General features: G+C 35.0%; 1 protein-coding gene across 2 annotated transcripts in view; it reads left to right on the top strand.

Annotated features, from left to right (window-relative positions):
- Positions 1 to 623: 623 nt before the first annotated feature.
- The window catches only part of LOC140148806 (phospholipid phosphatase 4-like), a 36,667-nt gene continuing 18,421 nt past the window's right edge, over positions 624 to 18,869 (top strand). The window contains exons 1-6 of one of the 2 annotated variants that reach the window (XM_072170878.1): positions 624 to 720; positions 7,072 to 7,197; positions 9,914 to 10,022; positions 10,894 to 10,981; positions 12,647 to 12,710; positions 14,576 to 14,700. In XM_072170878.1, coding sequence (XP_072026979.1) covers positions 7,112 to 7,197; positions 9,914 to 10,022; positions 10,894 to 10,981; positions 12,647 to 12,710; positions 14,576 to 14,700 — 472 coding nt within the window. In that variant the 5' untranslated portion in view covers positions 624 to 720; positions 7,072 to 7,111. The remainder of the gene's footprint in view (positions 721 to 7,071; positions 7,198 to 9,913; positions 10,023 to 10,893; positions 10,982 to 12,646; positions 12,711 to 14,575; positions 14,701 to 18,869) is intronic. The other variant, XM_072170879.1, reaches the window with a different exon arrangement.

Below are 18,869 nucleotides of genomic sequence, written 5' to 3'. Positions count from 1 at the left end.
ATGCAATAATTATTTGAAAAATCATGCAAACCTATGCAAAATATTGTTCAATCTTTAAAATTGAGTCATACCACAGTCCACAGACCATAAAAAGATCTGTGATCATATTCATACATAGTCATACACTTGCCGTACGGCAAAGGCAAAAGAACTAGCCAAAGGTGATAACTAAAACTTTAAAAAATCTCTTGGAAACCGGGTTGAAAAAGTAGTGAAATTTATTAAAATGGGATACTGAATTGATTTGCTTGGTTTGTTATTTAAAAGTAACTTTATTTTTAATCAATAAAATAGAAATGATATTATTTAAAATACGGTTAAAATAGTAAACACTTTATTTATATGTTATTTTTTTTTAAATCTTGTTTATTTGTTTGCCATTCATCGTATTTCGTAGTAAATTCATTTATTAAAAAGTTATTACACCCACGTGATCACAACTAATTAATTATTCATGAGGGCGTGCGCTCGACACTTTTCGAACGCAATCGTTACCAGTCCTCACCTGCAAGCACAACCCGATGACCGTGCGTAAGCAGTTGAAGGACTGGTGGATCGAGAAACGGCCATTTTATTCCGCCATTTTGAATTGTTTCGAGGTCGGGGCCAAGGGACTCAGGCTACTTTGCCACAGCTGTTCGTGTTTACTACAGTTTAGTATTTTGGGTAAGCTTATGACGTGCCACACGGAAATAGCTGAGAAAGTATACTATTTTTAAGGTAATAAGAAATTGATGCTAGTCTAAATCTGTTCTAAGCTTAACTTTAACTTAAGTTCATGGCTCACTGACTGACACACAGTGTCGACTTCCTATTCGATAAATATAAATTTAACAAACCGTTCAAACCCAAGGGAACGTCCATTATATATGAGCCTTATATGGAAGTCACCACTTGACTTCGATTATTCCGTGGTATTAAAAGCCACAAGTACTTGAGTACCATCACCCACGGTCAGCTGACATTATTTTAGCAGATTTAAAAATAAATAAAAATACATTTATCGTACATGAAAATGAATCATGATGTTATGATTTAAAAATAAATTAAAAATATAGGAATTATTAGCATGATTTAGTACTAGAGATTTATCATGTAAAATAATAAACAAAGTCGTTATTTTAATAAATCATGACAAACTTATAAAATTAAAATCATGCTACTATGCTAGCCTACAGTACCATCTAAATAAATTTAAATTAATTAATGAATGATAAATAAATGAAAGTTACCTGAAGAAATTAACAAAAATAATAACATAAACAAATAATATATTATACTTAGCTGTACAAATAAACGAAAAGGCCTGTAAAAAGAAAAAGATAAAGAAAAAATCTGAAATTAGTTCAGTGTAGGCCTACTTTTTAATTGTATTTTTACAAATTTAAAAATAAGATAGTGATATTAAATAATAAATAGTAATAATAATATTAGGTCTAGTAATAATAATAAATAATAATAATAATAAAATAATGATTAATATTTATAATAATAATTTAATAATATAATAGTAATAAATAAAAATAACAATAATAGATAATATAAATAAATAATAATAAACAGTAGTAATATAATATTTAAAAATAATATTGATTACAAAAAAAACATTTAAAAAAAACATTCATCCCATTCATTTATATCGTGTTATTTTCAATAATATTATCAAACTCATTTCTTCACTGAAAATTATAAAATAACTGTAAACAATTATAACTAAATATATAACTAAATATTAATTGAGTGACAGCCAATCGATCAAAACCCATCATAAACATCCAGGCATCCATTGCGAAGACGGCGTAAGAGGATTAGGTAAATAATAACAAAGAACTAGTATTATAATAATAAAGGACGTTCCCTTGGGTTTGAACGGTTTGTTAAATTTAATACTCCGTTGGTGAGCGACGGGCGACTGGTATTTCACCGAACGCAAGAAAAGGAGTTCTATCTGATTGGCTAGCAATCGATCGCTTAGGTCGCTTAGTAGTCAACTACAAACTCAAAACTGAGCATCGTATTCAATTCGATTGAAATCGATATTCTATTATTGCCGTAAATAAAGAGAGTGATAGTGTGTCAATAATGTACATTGTATTGCAGCTGGATTTTACATGCATTCTTTTATATCAATTTTTTCTCAAAGAGTTGAATATGATCAAAATTTTTACTCAGGATTTCAAATTTTTACCCGCAAATTGCAGTTAAACATATCCACAGCAAAATACCGGTCCTCACTAATTAGTGTATTTAATTTCCAGTTAGTGTATTTAAGATAAAACCTGACAACAAATAAAATTTTCTTGCAATAGAAATATCATATGGGATACTGATATGGTAGGCGCAACCGCCAGCGATGGAGCTGCTACGCGTAGCTGACTTTTTGCTCCGTGGAGCCAAATTGACCAATCATGATAATGTTAGAGTTTTTCATTACTCGGAGGTAAAACTGACTAATTAAGTACGACTTACTCATTACGTGAAGCGAATTTATTCATTAAGAATTTGCCAGACGAGCGTCACGTAGTTGCAAGATATCCTCGGTCACGAAAGTTAGGCCTATGATTCAAAAAGTAGTTTATGAAAAGTACGAACTGACTTATTATTAAGATGGACATGCACTCATAAGAAACTCATACAGTATTGTACATAACTATATAGCTAGGCAGAGTGGTGGTAAACTATGCACACAGTTCTGCGATCTGCAGTGTATCGCCGGCAGCTAATTTGTATAACTTGCGCGGTGTCCCTGCGGAATTCGACCTTCAGCAAACTGCAAACCAGTTCGGATTTACTTTATATACTAGTAGTAGGCCATACATACTGTAGTTACTGTCCGTTTTCCTATACACAATACTCAGTCGCCACCATTGACGCGTGACCTCTACAAATAGTGTATGTTAGAAGTATAGGCCATTGCCTAGTTGACGTCACTACTGTGTAAAAAATAACCGCCAATATTTAAAGTATTCTCTGAAATTCTAGAAAATATAGTTTTGCAACATGTCCTAAATTTTTAGCTAATTTAGGTGTTTGGAAATATTGGTACTTTTGTACCAAAAAATATGAAGAAATTATTTCTAAACCGTGTTAAGTCATTAAGTTTCTCATTTTCAAGAACGCTGGTTAACAATAAGCAGACTATTGTCTCATTTCGTAAACAAAAGCCCACAGTATTGTTACCTTGCGTTCGCTTTATAATCGTTCACCCAACTGAAACTATAATACCAGCTCATTGCTCATTGCACAGGTAAAACAGACACAAGCGTAGTGTGTATTTAACCAGAGAAGATCTGATGTAACATAGTTGAGCCGTTTTCATTGAGTGTTATCTTGGTTTAATAGCTTTTAATAGGGTTTAAGTCCTTCAAAGGTCGTGGTGAGTTCTACTGTAGACATGACTGCATCATGATTATTTTTAAGTCAACAACATTCAACAATATGATCACCGTGATAGTATGAGAGTATCAGTACCGTGGGTGTCAGTGATCCTGGCCTGACACAGTAGACAAACAGACAAACAAACAAACACGCCACACACATGACACATGCATGCAAGGTAACATTGACTATACACTAATCAAACAATGGTATTGATCCTGTACAACTGGTCGTGGTTTATTTACAATCGATTCATTTAAAATCCCCATAGTAAACATTAATTTTGGCAAGAGTTTTTCTCTCTGGAGCGAGGATGCATCCACTGGCTCCGCGTAATGAAAAGATCTAACATGATTGGTCAATTTAGCTCCACGTTGTGGCGGTTACGGCCAGCCATATATTGATCATGCGAATATCGTAAAACATAGAATAGAAACAGTGTGGCAGGCGCTCAAAATCTCAAATTGTATGCTTAGCCTGAGTTGCACGGCCTATCTCGAATAAAATCACCATGCGTAGTTGTTGAAAAACGTGAGGATTCATCGTACTATCACGGCAATTTATATCACGAAGATATAGGGATGATGACGGTGTGTGACACTGTACTGTAGTGACAGCATCATGCATGCATTACAATTTACATGATTGTAAAAATTTTTGTTGATGATGATGATGGCCATAGTCTATAAATTATCAAATTAAGTAATTCTTGGCCAAACTGGAACACTGTGAACGTACACTACATGGACGTAACGCGCATGTTCCAGTTTGGCCAAGAATTACTTAATTTGATTATAGATGATAGTAATATCCGTTTTTACTAATACTTCTACCGAAGTCACTCCCATTGTGGCCTGTACACCATCCGCAATAATCAACTTTTGAAAAGCACCCTAAACAAGGATTTAACCCTTGGCTAAAACAATACCCTAAACAGGGATTTTATTCCTTGCATCAAATTTCATACCCTAAATTTCATTTCCGCGTATTAGCAATTGCAGCTTTGCTACCCTTTTTTCCAATATTTCATGTTTTTGACACCCTAAACGTGTTACGCGCATATCGTGCCTACCCACGAAAAACTACCCTTTTTACGCATTTTCATTATCGCGGATGGTGTACAGGCCACAATGGGAGTGACCCCCCGGGCTTCTACCATGTCTACACTGGTTTTCAGAAAAGAACGGCAGTCCCTTGCTCAAATTGACGCGAGCGCCTGTTAATGAGCGACATACGCAGAGCTGAGCTTTGTGTTCACTTCAACTGCGCCGACCAACGATTTGTCGCACAATCGACCAATCAGATTATCGGTCTGTTGCTATGATTGTCAGATGATTGATTCCGCCAATCAGAACCCCACTTCCATGTTTACGCCCTACATGGTCTCAAAATGTAAACAAGTGCCGTTCTTCTCTGACAAAAACTTAAGTTTTGTACTAGGGCCAGAGGCACTTACATTGAAAAATTTGTTCAGCATGCTTGAACTATCCAGTACAAAAGTTGAAAGCATTTCAATGCTTGATCGAACCAATACAAATGTGATGCGATCAAGCAAAATGAGTCTGATGTCGATCAAAATCAAAATTCAAGCAAAATGAGTCTTGATGTCGATCAAAATCAAAATTCAGTTTTCAATCTCATTATATTGATATGAGCCATATGGCATATTCAGTGCTTTATTTTGCTGAAAACCCCATGATAGTTAGACTTATGATTCCAGAAATATAGCCATTTTAGTGTTGCTCGGAACAATAAATTACTAGAAGTTCAGGGAAGTTGAATACCATTTATTGATCTCAAAATCAACATTCCCGACATCCGACTCATTTTGCTTGATCACATCACAAATGTTTGTCAGGTCGCTAATAAACATGATAAAACCCACTTGAGAACACACAATCGCCGGTCATTTCTAAAGATATATTTATTTTATACTCGATCGCTTTTGCAGAAAACTGCAAAAAATCGCACGCATGATCAGTGTACTAATTCACTGTTGTATTTGCATACTGAGCATGCGCATGATTCGCTGTTTTTTAAAAGCGACACAAAGGCCTACATGTATGTTTGACACCCTCTGTCGGTCAATGTTCACTAAAATTACACACATAACTTGTGCAGTTGTAAACAACAATGATTCAGTCTGATGATAAGTAACCCATGAGTATAAACACAGCTTATTTACACAATGACTAATTTACATAGGCACAAAAGGCCGTGTTCATATACGTTACTCAGCCAAACATGGCAGAGTAGGACCCGGATGTCCTATCTTGACAACGTTATACCTTTTCAACAAGTATAGAGGTCATGATCATGATGTAGAAAGGAGAATTCAAATTTGTCATCAAACCACATCATTAGGCAAAAAACAAGTCTGTCTCAGTCCCGTTCTGTCTCGAACAAACGCACACCACTATTCACTGTGGTTTGTTTTTGAGTAAATCATGTAAAGAACAAACATTCATTACATTGCCTTGACTCTGGATACAAACAAAAAATAAAAACATATCGCATCTAGCTCATTTTCTAGAAGAAAAAAAACGCATAGCACTTTGCTTTTTTAGCAATGTATCTGAGATAGTATGTTCCTACATGATAATCAATTCCAAAATTGTTTCAAAGTCTTCAAATTCACATGATAGTCATCAAATTATTCAAATGTGGCCTGCAAACTATCATTGAAAACTGAGTTCCACATTCATACATCCTTGGAACAGTTTCAGACAATACTGAGGGATTATTGGTGTAGATGTTATGAGTCTTTTCATGGCCACTGAAGCATAGCCATTAGCCAATTACACTCACACAAATTGAAAGACTTGTAATTTTGGTGATGTTAGAGGTCATAAAATTTCTTATCCTGCCCCCTTCGGCCTGTCAAAAACTACTTGCCCCAATCCCTTCCCCTTGGCCTGCCAAAAGATCTTAACCCCCTAGCACATGCCACATTTTTGGGATTCCCAATATTTTGTATTTCTGTACCAGTTATTTTCTTTAAGCCTTTTTAGAGCTTTTTATTTAAAAGGTGCCCCCTTTCTGTTTGCCAAGAAATTCTCCCCCCCAATTTTACCATCCCATGGCTCATACTTATTGCACAGCCCCTTGGTGAACATTGACTGAAAGTGTCAGTTTATACCCAGTGGCTTTTGCAAAACAGCGAATCACGCACATGTTCAGTATACATGCAATTATGATGGTGCATATTTACATTGCTCAACTCCAAGGTTAATTGAATTACTTTTGTACTCGTTCATTCAAGCATTCCCTCAATGTAAGTAAAGTCCCTCTTGCCTTAGTAAAAGTTGAAACAAGTTATATAATGGCTTCAAGTTTTAGGGGTACTGTGATTCTTGCCATTTGGAAACCAGTTGTTTATGTAATCATTTACATCATGTTGGCCAGCCGTACATATTAAACTGCGTAACTCAATCAACGCTAGCTGCCAGTTGCGTGTGCTAACACAAAATTTGCAAGCCTGTTTAGTATCAGAATATCTTGCACAGTATTACTGTGCACTTTTGCAGTATTAAAAATTGGTGGTACAGCTAAGTAAAAGCTTCATATGAACTTAGGATTAAGTACAGCATCTCCAGATATCAGAACCTGGGATTATCCCCCTTCTCTTTTCAAACAAAAACAAGCTAGAATTTGTCCAAATACAATTACTTGTTTCTTCTTTTTTCTCTCTAGTACATTGTATGTAGGTGATGGTTAGCTTTCATCATTAATTATGTTTCATCGATGGACCATAAGTGAATCTGCACTGAATATGTGGATAGAATTACTAGTCAGATTTGTATTAGTTGTCATATTCTTGTAAGTATAATAATGTTTAAATAATTTATTGATTAAGAATAATTTTATGTGTTTTGACAAACTTTTAAAAATGACATTATGATTGCCTAGGAGCATGGTTTTTTAAGTTCATGCTCTGATGTCAATCATAATAATTAATGGACTTAATTTAAGTCCTACATTTGTATTATCCAAATAACAGAGAGATCTGTACAAAAGAGGTTAGGATAATTGAGCTTGGACTGTATGTATTTATCCAATGAGCCACAAAATAATGATTATTTGTTTAGTACAAATGTATTTTCTTGATTGAGTATGTTTGCTTGTGTACCTGATTTCCTTAATGTTTCAGAAATTTATTTGTAGTTCACACAATTGAATCATATATTGAATATTGTGCCATATCAATTTACTATCCCAATATAGTCCCTTGCCCAATAGTAATCCTGTCTCCTTGGAAAAAGTCATAAATTTGGTAAATATCTGATTATTATCCCATGGTAACTTTCGTAAGCTACACCAGTAACACCACAGACTACTACAGACTATTCACAAACAGTCCCCATGCTTTGTATATGGTCATTTTCACAGTAAAGGGTGTAACTTTTGATTTTTATGGTCAAAATTTCAAACCACTTAAATATGTTTCTGTTTACTGAAATCATGCATAGGAGCAACTTAAATTCCAGTAAAATAATGTTTCAAGGCTTAAACCTTTTGATTTCTAATAAAAAAAATTGACATTTCCATAACATTTTGGTTAAAATCCAAGAAAAAATGTATTTTACATAAGCTCAGAAAATTATGACATGAAAGCTGGAATACATGTGAAATCCCATTCCAAAGTAAGTCAACAGATATAAGTTACATTTTATACCATGTTTTGCTATGTTTGTAATTGCAGTTTTGAAAATTTTTAACATAAAGTGTCATTTACAATGGAAATTTCCCAACCTTAAACATATTTTTTAAGTTTTAATTGGGTTCCTAAAATAATTTGAATGTCTAACTTCATGTACAAATACTACTTGATAAAAGGAACCTCCCAGCCAAGTTTCACAGAAATTGGAGTTATTTTTTAGAATTGGCAATTCAAGCGATTTGTGTTTCGGAGGCTTCAGTTAACAACACAGGTGATCATAAAAGTAAAATATTTGGCTAACTACTGCAAGTTGACATGAAAAAATAGGTAAAAATATCACAATTACCAATTTTCATGCTTTGCTTCTAAGTATTGAATTTCAGTTGTGACAAAAATTAAATTATCACAGCAAGTCATGTTTTTTGTTTCGGAGGCTTCATGTTAACAATGGCTTAACACTGCAGAAGTATTTTTTTTGAAAACAACACTGTTGGGATCATCTACGCTGTTATTTTCTTGTGTGTATTGAATCAATGATTCTATGCAGCAGATATTGTAGATTTATAGCATGTTAACTTTTTCACCCATTTGTTAAGTATGGTGTTTTTTGCATGTGAAGCCTCCGAAACAGGCTTTTTGGGTATCAGTATATTTTTCAAACATTAACCATAACATCAACAATTTTTTTAATTTATGACATTCTGCACATATCAAGTAACAATTACAATGCAGATATCAGTATGAAACACCAATTTAGATATGCATAGATGATAATTAATCTTATTGTTGTTTCGGAGGCTTCATTTGTTTCGGAGGCTTCAATTGTTAATGGAAAGTTTGTATTGGGTCCCATTTTCAAACGGTGATATATATCTCCACGATTTAAAAACAAGTGACTTGAGGATCTACTTTGCTACATTTTGGTAAATAGATTGGATGAGCTCTTTTATTTATATTTGCCCAAGCTTGCTGAACAGTTTGTTTCGGAGGCTTCAAAAAAGTTAACGGAAAAATGGCTCCTTGAAGTCAAGATTTTATAAAAAATTTAAAAGCTTGCAAATCGACTAATTTTTGTTACCCATTTCAAGTTAAGATATCAACTGTTATGAATCAAGAAGAAGTGAAGAAATAACCAAGAATTATGAACCAAAGCTATACCCACAAAGTTTGTTAACAATTGTTAACGGAAAATGAAGCCTCGAAGCGACAAATCTCAAGTCCGGTTCTCAAAAATACAGGGCTGTTCACAATTAAATCTAATGTGGCAGTGTTTACTGAACATATGACCGTACTTTCAGGATAAGAAAAAAATATCCATGAACTAACTGAAGAAAACACAGGGTTTTACAAAAATGTTACTGTTTTTTATAGTTTTTCAAAATGGCAATATTAGGTACATTTAAGCCTGCTAAAACTGAACGCAGCAACTCCCGAAGATGATTATGCTACCCAAGGTAGCTGCTAACTAGATGACTTATGTGGCCAAAAATCATGGAATTCTGTGGCTTTATTAGAACGCTACGGATCAAAATGTTAAACATCCAAAGTTACACCCTTTACCGTGAAAATGACCATATTGTGAATTCCCGCATATTTATGAGGGCCGATCATTTGATCAAGCGTGTCTAACCATCATGCCTGCATTGCATGCCTTCGCGTAAAAGGCGATTTGTTACTTCTTTGATACATCCAATCACAATCCCATCTCAATTTTTTCCCAACCCCAAAACCAGTGAGTAAATGTGTATACAGTAATAGTACTACCAAAATATAAATTTCTTGCAATGCATAAAATATTGATACTGATAGATGTACAATATACATGGCATCATATTTTATCATATTATTATTATTCATCCCATTTTCTTTATGAAGTATTACAGAAGAGATGGAAGCATTTGTGAGAATAATTCAACCAGAGGAGCAGTGGTTGTATAGAAACCCAGTAGCCAGACCAGACACAATACCAACAGTTACATTATTTGTAAGTGTACGGTATAATGTTAATTGTTCTACTGACACCCATTGTCAAAATATCTGTGTAGTTAGTAGCAGGCAAATTTAGTTTCATAAGAAAAATAACCTTTGTCCATATTGAATGTTGATCTTTTTAAGTGGGGCTACTAAAAAAGAAAAAACAGACAAATTGTTGTATTCTTGGAGGCCTGGAACGGTCCTTGCTGAGAACTGTAAAAACAAACCAAAAACACACAAATTTTATTTTAAAAATCAAGTGGACTAAGTTTATTTATGGGATTTTTGTGATTTTTTGCAGTTGTTGAGGCATAGGGCTGTCATGATAAACTTGATGTTTGAGTTCTTTATTCCCATTGCAACAAATGCTGTGTTTTCTGGTTGTTCTCTTCTTCAATTTACCAAAATTATTATTTATGAGATTTTAGTAATTAGGATATTTACAGTTATGTAAGCATGGTAAGAACCGGTATATAATCTTGATGTCTTGGTTTGCTTTGTCCCCATTACACCAAATGCAGCATTTTATGCTCTCCGCTGTGATGCCGAGTTCTCTTCTCCAATTTTCCACTCCAATGATTAGCTTTATTTGCATGTAGATTATTCATTACTGCATAAAAAGGTTGCTACATGTATGTGAGCACACATACAAATGTAGTAAAAGTAATACAAGTAAGGTTCCAAGGAATGTAGATTATTCAGGTTCACAGATCAACAAGTATTTCATTTGTCAGTGTTTTGATTGGTAAGCTTAAGCAAATTGGGATGGAACAAACTAAAGGAAAAATAATAATCACACCAGTAAAAAATCTTAATTTCTATAGCATACTTGTAATGGAGGCTGTATCACAACCAATTAATAATTTACTTTTTTCTTTCAGACTATTGTGGTGACAGTACCACTTGCAGTAATTTTAATCTTTACCATAATTAGAAGAGACAAATTAGACTGTCAACAAGCCCTTCTAGGTAAGCAATGTTTTATTTCTATATTACAGCTAAACTTTGATTATTAGTTAAAAACAATAGATATATGACATAAATGGATCTTTATACATACAAACTTTGAACATGAAAGGCAAATATTGTGCACAATTTCTATTGATTTTGTACAAAATACTGTTACCGGTACTAATCAGTGTATTTAATCATGACAATGGAGGTAGTAAATAGAGATTTTACACAAACTGCATTTCCTTTGCGGACCGATTACCGAATAGGGTGCAATTCTACTAGTCTTATTACAAGACTACCCTACCCCGACCATAAACCCTAACCCTAAACTCTGTAAACAAAGACTGGACTCAAGTCCAGCAAGTTGTACCCAGTTTGGTAATTGTACATCCATTGCTTTGCAGGTAAAAAAGGACAATGGGTCAATCCATACCAAATCAAGGAGGGCTCCCACCTGACCCCCTCAGATTTACTTTACATTTTACTCAAATATTGTACCTGTAGAAATACTATAACAACCTGCAAGTTTGAGGTCTGTAGCTCTTACAGATTTTCTGTGGCAGCCATTTCAAGTTGGAGTGGACATGATCAGGTGGGAGCCTTCCTTGATTTGGTATGGATTGATCCAAATGTCAGTTTTCAAACGGAATCAAACCTCAATTTGGCAGAGCAATATCACACTGAGAAATAACATGGTACTGGATGAATAACATATAGCCTACTACACTACAATTGAGACCCCTACATACCTTTATACTCTTTTTTAAACACTTAAGAAAGTTCCTGCAATCTTATTGGTTCTTAGCAGTGTGATATGACACGATATCACACACTTTAGCATGTGTGCGTCGACGTGATACTCGTGATGCGCTTATTTGAACCAATCGGAGGTGCATAGCAACAACGGGACTGATCGATTCTAAGCCCTAGGTAATTCCTTGCAAAATGTAGGATTTGATTTGATTATACTTATGATTAATATGTGACGTGTCATGTCAAAAGGAGACACTTTTGGGCAGGTTATCAATTTTGAGGTTTTTACATATCTTAAATATAGAGATATTTTGCTCCACAATGCCGTTTTCCCCAATGTAATCGGACATTCGAAAGCGAAGATATTGAGTTCCTAAGTTATGGTATTATAAAATTGGAAATTGAGATATCGGCCTTTAAAAATATTATTGACAATGTTGAGAGTAGGAATTACCTTGAAAATGTCTCAAAAAATACAAGATGCCAGTTATATTTGGGTCTGAAAATATCAGACAATATTTTTAACATTAATAACATCACAAATTCGCAATAAACCGAAATTGTGAAAAAATTGTCCCGGGCAGATTTTTGGCTATTTCTCCATTTACGATCCTGCCCAAAAGTGTCTCCTTTTGACATGACACGTCACATATATGTATTTGAATGGAAGTGTTTAAGAATGAGAATAAAGGTATTGTTTTAGATGCATGCATCTATTGTCTCATGTAACACGCACCATCATCATTACTTAAAATAATGATGTTGCCCAGCAGCTGAAAACAAAACCTTTATTCTCTAACTGTACTATACAATGATTGAACTTTGATTGAAATTTTACACTATGTGCATGACTTTGTTAGTTCTAACACCCTTGTTATTTTGACTTTGTTAGTTCTAACACCCTTGTTATTTTGTTCAACTTTACAGCTTTAACATTAACACTCGTATTGAATGGAGTAGTTACAAATACCATTAAATTATTAGTTGGCAGGTAAGAACAACACTATGATCAGAGACTTAATTAAAAAGACTAGTTTGCTTCTGATGATCAACTCCCCACAGCCATGATTGGTTAAACAATGTACCTTCTGTGTCAGCGTTGTACCTTCTGCATCAGCGTACTTTTCATGGAATAACCCAATCATGCAACCTACATGACCAAACCTTCACCTTGCCTGGTGACAACCTTATTCAAAAACCTACGACCTTATTTGAAAACCAGATTGGTAAATTCTCAAAAGCTGTGTTTGCACCGTAAGCGTGTGGTCTTTGCGTAGTACGCTAGAAGCAAATATCTGTGCATACCCAAGTTGGCTCTCATGATCAAGAATTAGATATAGAAAGTTTCCTTATTCTTTTATTACTAAGACCTAACTCTTGAGACACTTTGTATGTTTGAAGGTGCAACATTAACCACAGACCATGCAGTTTTGCCATTTTAACTCACAACAAATCATAAAAATTGTTTCTGATTTTGATTGACAGGTGACGTCAGAAACAAACTAGTCTTTTTAATTGAGTCTCTGATTATAATAGACCTTCTGTATGCAGGGGCAGATCCAGAAGAGGAGGGCAGAAGGGGCACTACATCCTCAATCAAAAGAATCATGCACAAATGGCAATATTTTAGCCTTTCTGGGCCCCCTAATTTGATATTTTTTCAAATCCTGGATGTGCCTTTGGAATGTATTTACATGCCATGTACGTGGACATACAAACTATCCATGGTGCAACATTGACCGGGTGGAATATTTATTGTATTGAACAAATCAAGCATATAGTACAAAGAATAATGGGTGAAATAAAGTGACATCATTGGTAAATTCTAATTATATTCAACTTCATTTTAGGTGGCGCTGTTAAAACTACATCAGTAGTCATGGTAGTAAAGGTAGCAAAGTGATTAATTTATGTTCAAAACGTTTCAGCAAGCACCTGTAATGATAAAATGACTCCAAAATATGGCACTTTGTTTATTTGTCCCATATTATATTCCCAATTAGATTGTGTTCTTCTTACTTGTGTAATTTTAGAGGGTGATTAATTCTTTTTGAATTAAGTATCACTAATAAAGGTTCTTAATTACAGCAACAACAAAAAAAACTATCCATGGTGCTAGACATACTAAACATGATAAATAAGATTTTTAGTTCATTCATGGGGTGGGGTGCACCCTGCATGTGTTGTATTTTTAAGCCTATGTGCTTTTGGTCTACCTTTCATAGTGGCAAGGTTTAGCTACTGGTGTGCTGCGCTCTGTGAAACCTACCCAAGCTTGAATTATAGCACAAAAGCAATTAAAAATTGTAGTAAACATCTGCCTGAAGTAGTTGTACACTTTTAACCAAGTTTTCACATTTAAGTCATTTTCAGCTGGAGTATTTTTGTATTCTAACGGCCTATAAAATTGTTGCTATGTAACCCAATGATTTGAAGGAGTCAAACTATTTACATGGGAGAGTTAAAATTGTCTAATTGAAGAGAAACAAGGTGAATTTGCCTGGTTTGAGGGACTTTGTGCTTCATAAGGGAAACTGGAGGCTATTTTTGTTCATTTGAGGGTACACCCAGTGGTGTACAGAAAGGGGGGCTGTGGCCTCTCACCCTTTGCTGAAAAGTTAGGTTCACCTAGTTGGGTGACAATTTAGAGTTGAACTATTATGGTGAATGAAGCGAGCCAAATTAATTTTTTTAATAGTCAGGGGAATCGAGACCCGTGACCCCCACCCCGCTTTTGAAAACCTATGGACGCCACTGGGTACACCCTCAGTGCTGAAAACTAGTTGGTACCAGTCACATTGATTAAAAGTGTTCAGATGCAAGTACTTTATTTTTATTCTTTCCTTTTGTCTACAGGCCGAGACCAGATTTTCTGTTCAGATGTTTCCCTGATGGAAAGATCACCAATGACATGAAATGTACAGGGAACAGTAGAGAGATTATAGAAGGAAGAAAGAGCTTCCCTAGTGGACACTCATCATGTAAGTTACATAGAACAGGAGAGTCAATGAGAAAGGCTAAAAATTGAGATATTTTCTCACAAATTGAGAGGAAAATCGCAAAATTATACTTTTTGAGTTATGCCCAAGATTCATACACTCCAGAACATAAGTATAAATTGATATATGACTTGACTGGGTTGCTATGTTGTATTCAAATTGGATTTCTTGTTGCAATGTTAAATGGTTCCATTTAACCAGAGTCTGGTTATCATCCTCTCAATTTGTGGGAGTAGGTCTCATTTAGTGTGCATCATGGAAAAACGGTGGCATGATCGACGGGAATTATTTAAAATAAACACAATTTTTCACCAAGTTCGCCGTCGCAAAATAATAAAGGAGACAAGCATAAAAAGTGACCCCGCCTGGGAATCAAACCCAGGACCTCAGGTTTACAAGACCTGTGTCTTAACCACTTGGCAACAGGAGCTTCGTGATTAGGCTGGTTGCAATTCAAACTTATAAGCGGTCACTTAAACTTATCTCCACCCTGCAAGAAGCCCATAGTACATGTAGCTAGGGCCGTATATGCGAGAAAATATTGCCATCCTCACTGTAGAGGAAATATAACATGGAAAAACGGTGGCATAATCGACAGGAATCATATATAATAAATGCAATTTATCACCAGGTTCGCCGTCGCAAATAATAAAGAAGACACACAGAAAAAGTGATCCCGCCTGGCAATCTAACCCAAAGCCTTAGGTTTACAAGACCTGTGCCTTAACAACTTGGCCACAGGAGCTTTGTGATTAGACTGGTTGCAAATTGAACCTATAAGCGGTCACTTAAACTTATCTCCTCCTCGCAGGTAGCCCATAGTAGCTAGGGCCGTAAATGCGAGAAATATATTGCCACCCTCCCTGTAGAGGAAATATAACATGGAAAAACGGTGGCATCATCGACATCGATTTAGTGTGCATCTTGTGTTTACATTGCCTAGCATGGCTGTTTTTTGATGAAAAAGAGCTGCCATGATGATTTAAGGCCATAGCCAAGGGCAAGGTGGCAGTTCGTTCTTAGGTGCTGACTGCTGAAACCTGTCACTGCTCAATCAAAGGTGATTAGTTACGCTCATGTTTGTGTGTTCATCCCCATCTGTTGACAAATATTCAGAAAAATTATTCTTGGGTTTTCATCATAACTGAAATATATGCATGCATGCTTGTTGACCAAATTGAGATGGATAAATTCTGATTTGCCTTAGCCTCGGTCCATGCCTCCTTCGGACTGTGCAGAATGAAGAATGCATGTAGCTAGGCCTTTGGCACATTTTTTTTAATGAATTGGGGATCATCTTGAGTTTGTTATCAGCTTACAGTTTTTTTCTTGGTGTTTTTGCACAATTATTTTCTTTGGAATATCACATTTTGAGAGTAGGCAATTGAGAAAGGGTTGCTGTACAATGCAGAAGGTGTTTGTAACCTATAATAAGTTATGCCATGTTTAAGATCATAAGCTCTGTGAACCTTTGAATTGTCAAGGCCCAGATCATTTTCAGGAAATGGATATGGTACCCATTTACATCCTTGCACATAGGTCAACATTTAATTTTACATACAAAAAACAACAAACACATGCAGCAGCTGCGTTTCACTGGTGTTTTAGCGTACAGTATTGGGAAATGACTTAGCAATTTTATGTTTCTATTAGATAAAAACCTGCTGGTAAGAATCTTTAAAACGACTGCTAGGGAAGTTGTGAAGAAGATAAGAGATAACCTTATTTTGATGGCAAATCCACCTTCAAAAATGATTATTCTTGAATAGTGAAACAGCCCCCTCTATAGTTACCTTTTCATATTTCCATGTTATACAATCATGGGATCAATACACAGTTTGTCACATGTGTCACCCAACTGCCCACTCACATGTTCAAATAATTATGAAATATTGATTATATTTCCAACTTGAAAATTGTATAAGAGGGGGGTGTACACCATATGTTGTGGATTTTTCAAGTCAGCCAATCAGTTTACACTTACTACTAGACTGGCTTTTTTTGAAAGATTAATCTCCCAAAGTGCAATATTGAAGCAGCAGAAGTGGATTTTGCCAAAATTTCTTTTATTGCAGAGATGTAACTTTTCCAAAAAATATTGATTTATGGAAATGAGGCCATTAAACAAAAAGTTCCGGAAATAAAGATACAAATATAACAGGCAATAAAAGGTGAATTTTAATATTTGGCCAATATTTGGAAATAAGTGCCAAAAACATGTGTTTTTATAGGGGTTTTTATATGCTGTGATAATCTGTGACTTATGACTAATTTTAGGTTATGCATTCTAAGTTTTTTGCAAAACACATTTTCTATAATCTTTTCTTACTAATTAACATACAATATTAAAATTATGAGCAAACTTTCTATAGCCAATATTTTAAAGTCTTTGAATGTTGTGGCTGCAATTGTTGGAAAACATGCAGAAAGGCATATTTTGGCCCCTCAAATTGCAGTATTAAAAATTGGCTTTAATTACTTAGAAATGATTAAAGTAATAGGATTTAGCTATGTTTCATTTGGCAAAACAGGATGACTGTTTTAACCCAATGAAATTAGCACTGTATTTTTCTGGAATCAGGAGTGTACTGAACACAAGTGCTCAGCAACCTGGCCAAGAGCCAAGGTTTTAAGGAAATGGATATGTTATACTGAGTTATGTCTCTGATAATGGCTGTGATTGCTGCGGTCAACCCTTATTCAATAGAGGATGAGACATTGATTTCAGATGCAGTGGCTACTATAGCAGGGGTGTGAAATTTCAGCTTTTAAGCTGATTTCAGCTTTTTTTATTGCTAACATTTATGTGTTTTCTTTTATTTTCAGCCCATATTTGACGTTTTTACCCTGCTTTTACGCTGTTTTTCAGCTTTTTTTTTAGTAATTCTCAGCTTTTTTGGTCTGAGGCCTCTCACACCCCTGCTATAGTCTGTCTCCTCTCAAGTTGAGCAATGCCATGTTGGATTTTGCAGTGGTAGATTCGAATCAGTGCATTTACGCGATTGCGTTGCCCAACAATATGGACAAATCGCACTTTTACGCATGTGTACATACACCCGCGGAATTAAGTTAGCTCAAAATTTGAATCTGCCGCTGACCTTACTCTTAACTTGAGATAGACTAACATTTGTAGATGATTCATGAACATATTTACCTTTTGTTGTTTTCAGAGGATTTGATTGATTGTGTTTCATTAAAGCAAACAATACTCCATTTTTAGAATTTCCTTTAAAAAGTGACTAATTATCTTTTATAAGACCAATAATTTTATAGACATGCCTTGGCCCACTGGTAAATTGTCCTATCTTCATTGATTACCATTTACCAATCAATTCTATCCCGAACCAATGGGTATTAATCAATTGTGAAGTCGTCTTAAATATTCAGTCCATTATTTCTATTCATCCATGGGTTTCCGTTTGGATTAAATTGGTTCCATGAAATGTATTGTAATCTATACAAACAGTTATTATTATGACAACAACAAAAGTATCGAATATACGGACATCACACATGCATGTCGTTATTCCATATGAATATTATGATATGCTTGTCATTGCTTAATAGCATGATCAATACTGGTAACTGACTGGGAAGGTTATTGGCATGATGTTGGACTTCGAAGTATGTAGTTCCTTTATTCAGTACCACGAATCGTGAAGGCTGAATCGTGATGGAAGATTATGCAAGAACAAAATAAAATGTCATGTCATCCAAACAATCTGCAGTTTGTTTGCACCTAAGACAACCAGACAGGCTTTTGTTGACAGATCAATCTCCTAAAGTGCAATATTGAAGCAGAAATAAGGGCCACAGCCTCATCCCCCCCACTTTTCTCAAAAAGAGTTGAGATTTTTATACCACTGCAAACCTCTAGCTACATAATGTTTATGTACCAAACATTTCTTGCAGATTAATTCGTTTGGCAAAAATATCATCAAATTTGAATTACATTTTGGTACACCAGAACGAAATTACAACACTGGCCTATGGAGCAGTGTAATACACATTTATTAATCATTCTTAACTAACAAACATAAAATTGGAATCAACTGAAATTTTGGGAATAAGCTTTTTTCATTGATATCTACTGAAAAATGTCAATGTCATTTTATAACCATGCACTTTCTGTGAAGTGATTATAATCTGCA

This window comes from Amphiura filiformis, chromosome 3 (genome assembly GCF_039555335.1).
Source record: "Amphiura filiformis chromosome 3, Afil_fr2py, whole genome shotgun sequence".
Taxonomy (NCBI): domain Eukaryota; kingdom Metazoa; phylum Echinodermata; class Ophiuroidea; order Amphilepidida; family Amphiuridae; genus Amphiura; species Amphiura filiformis.
The sequence above is the reverse complement of the archived record's forward strand: the minus strand, read 5'-3'. Positions and strand labels throughout refer to the sequence as shown.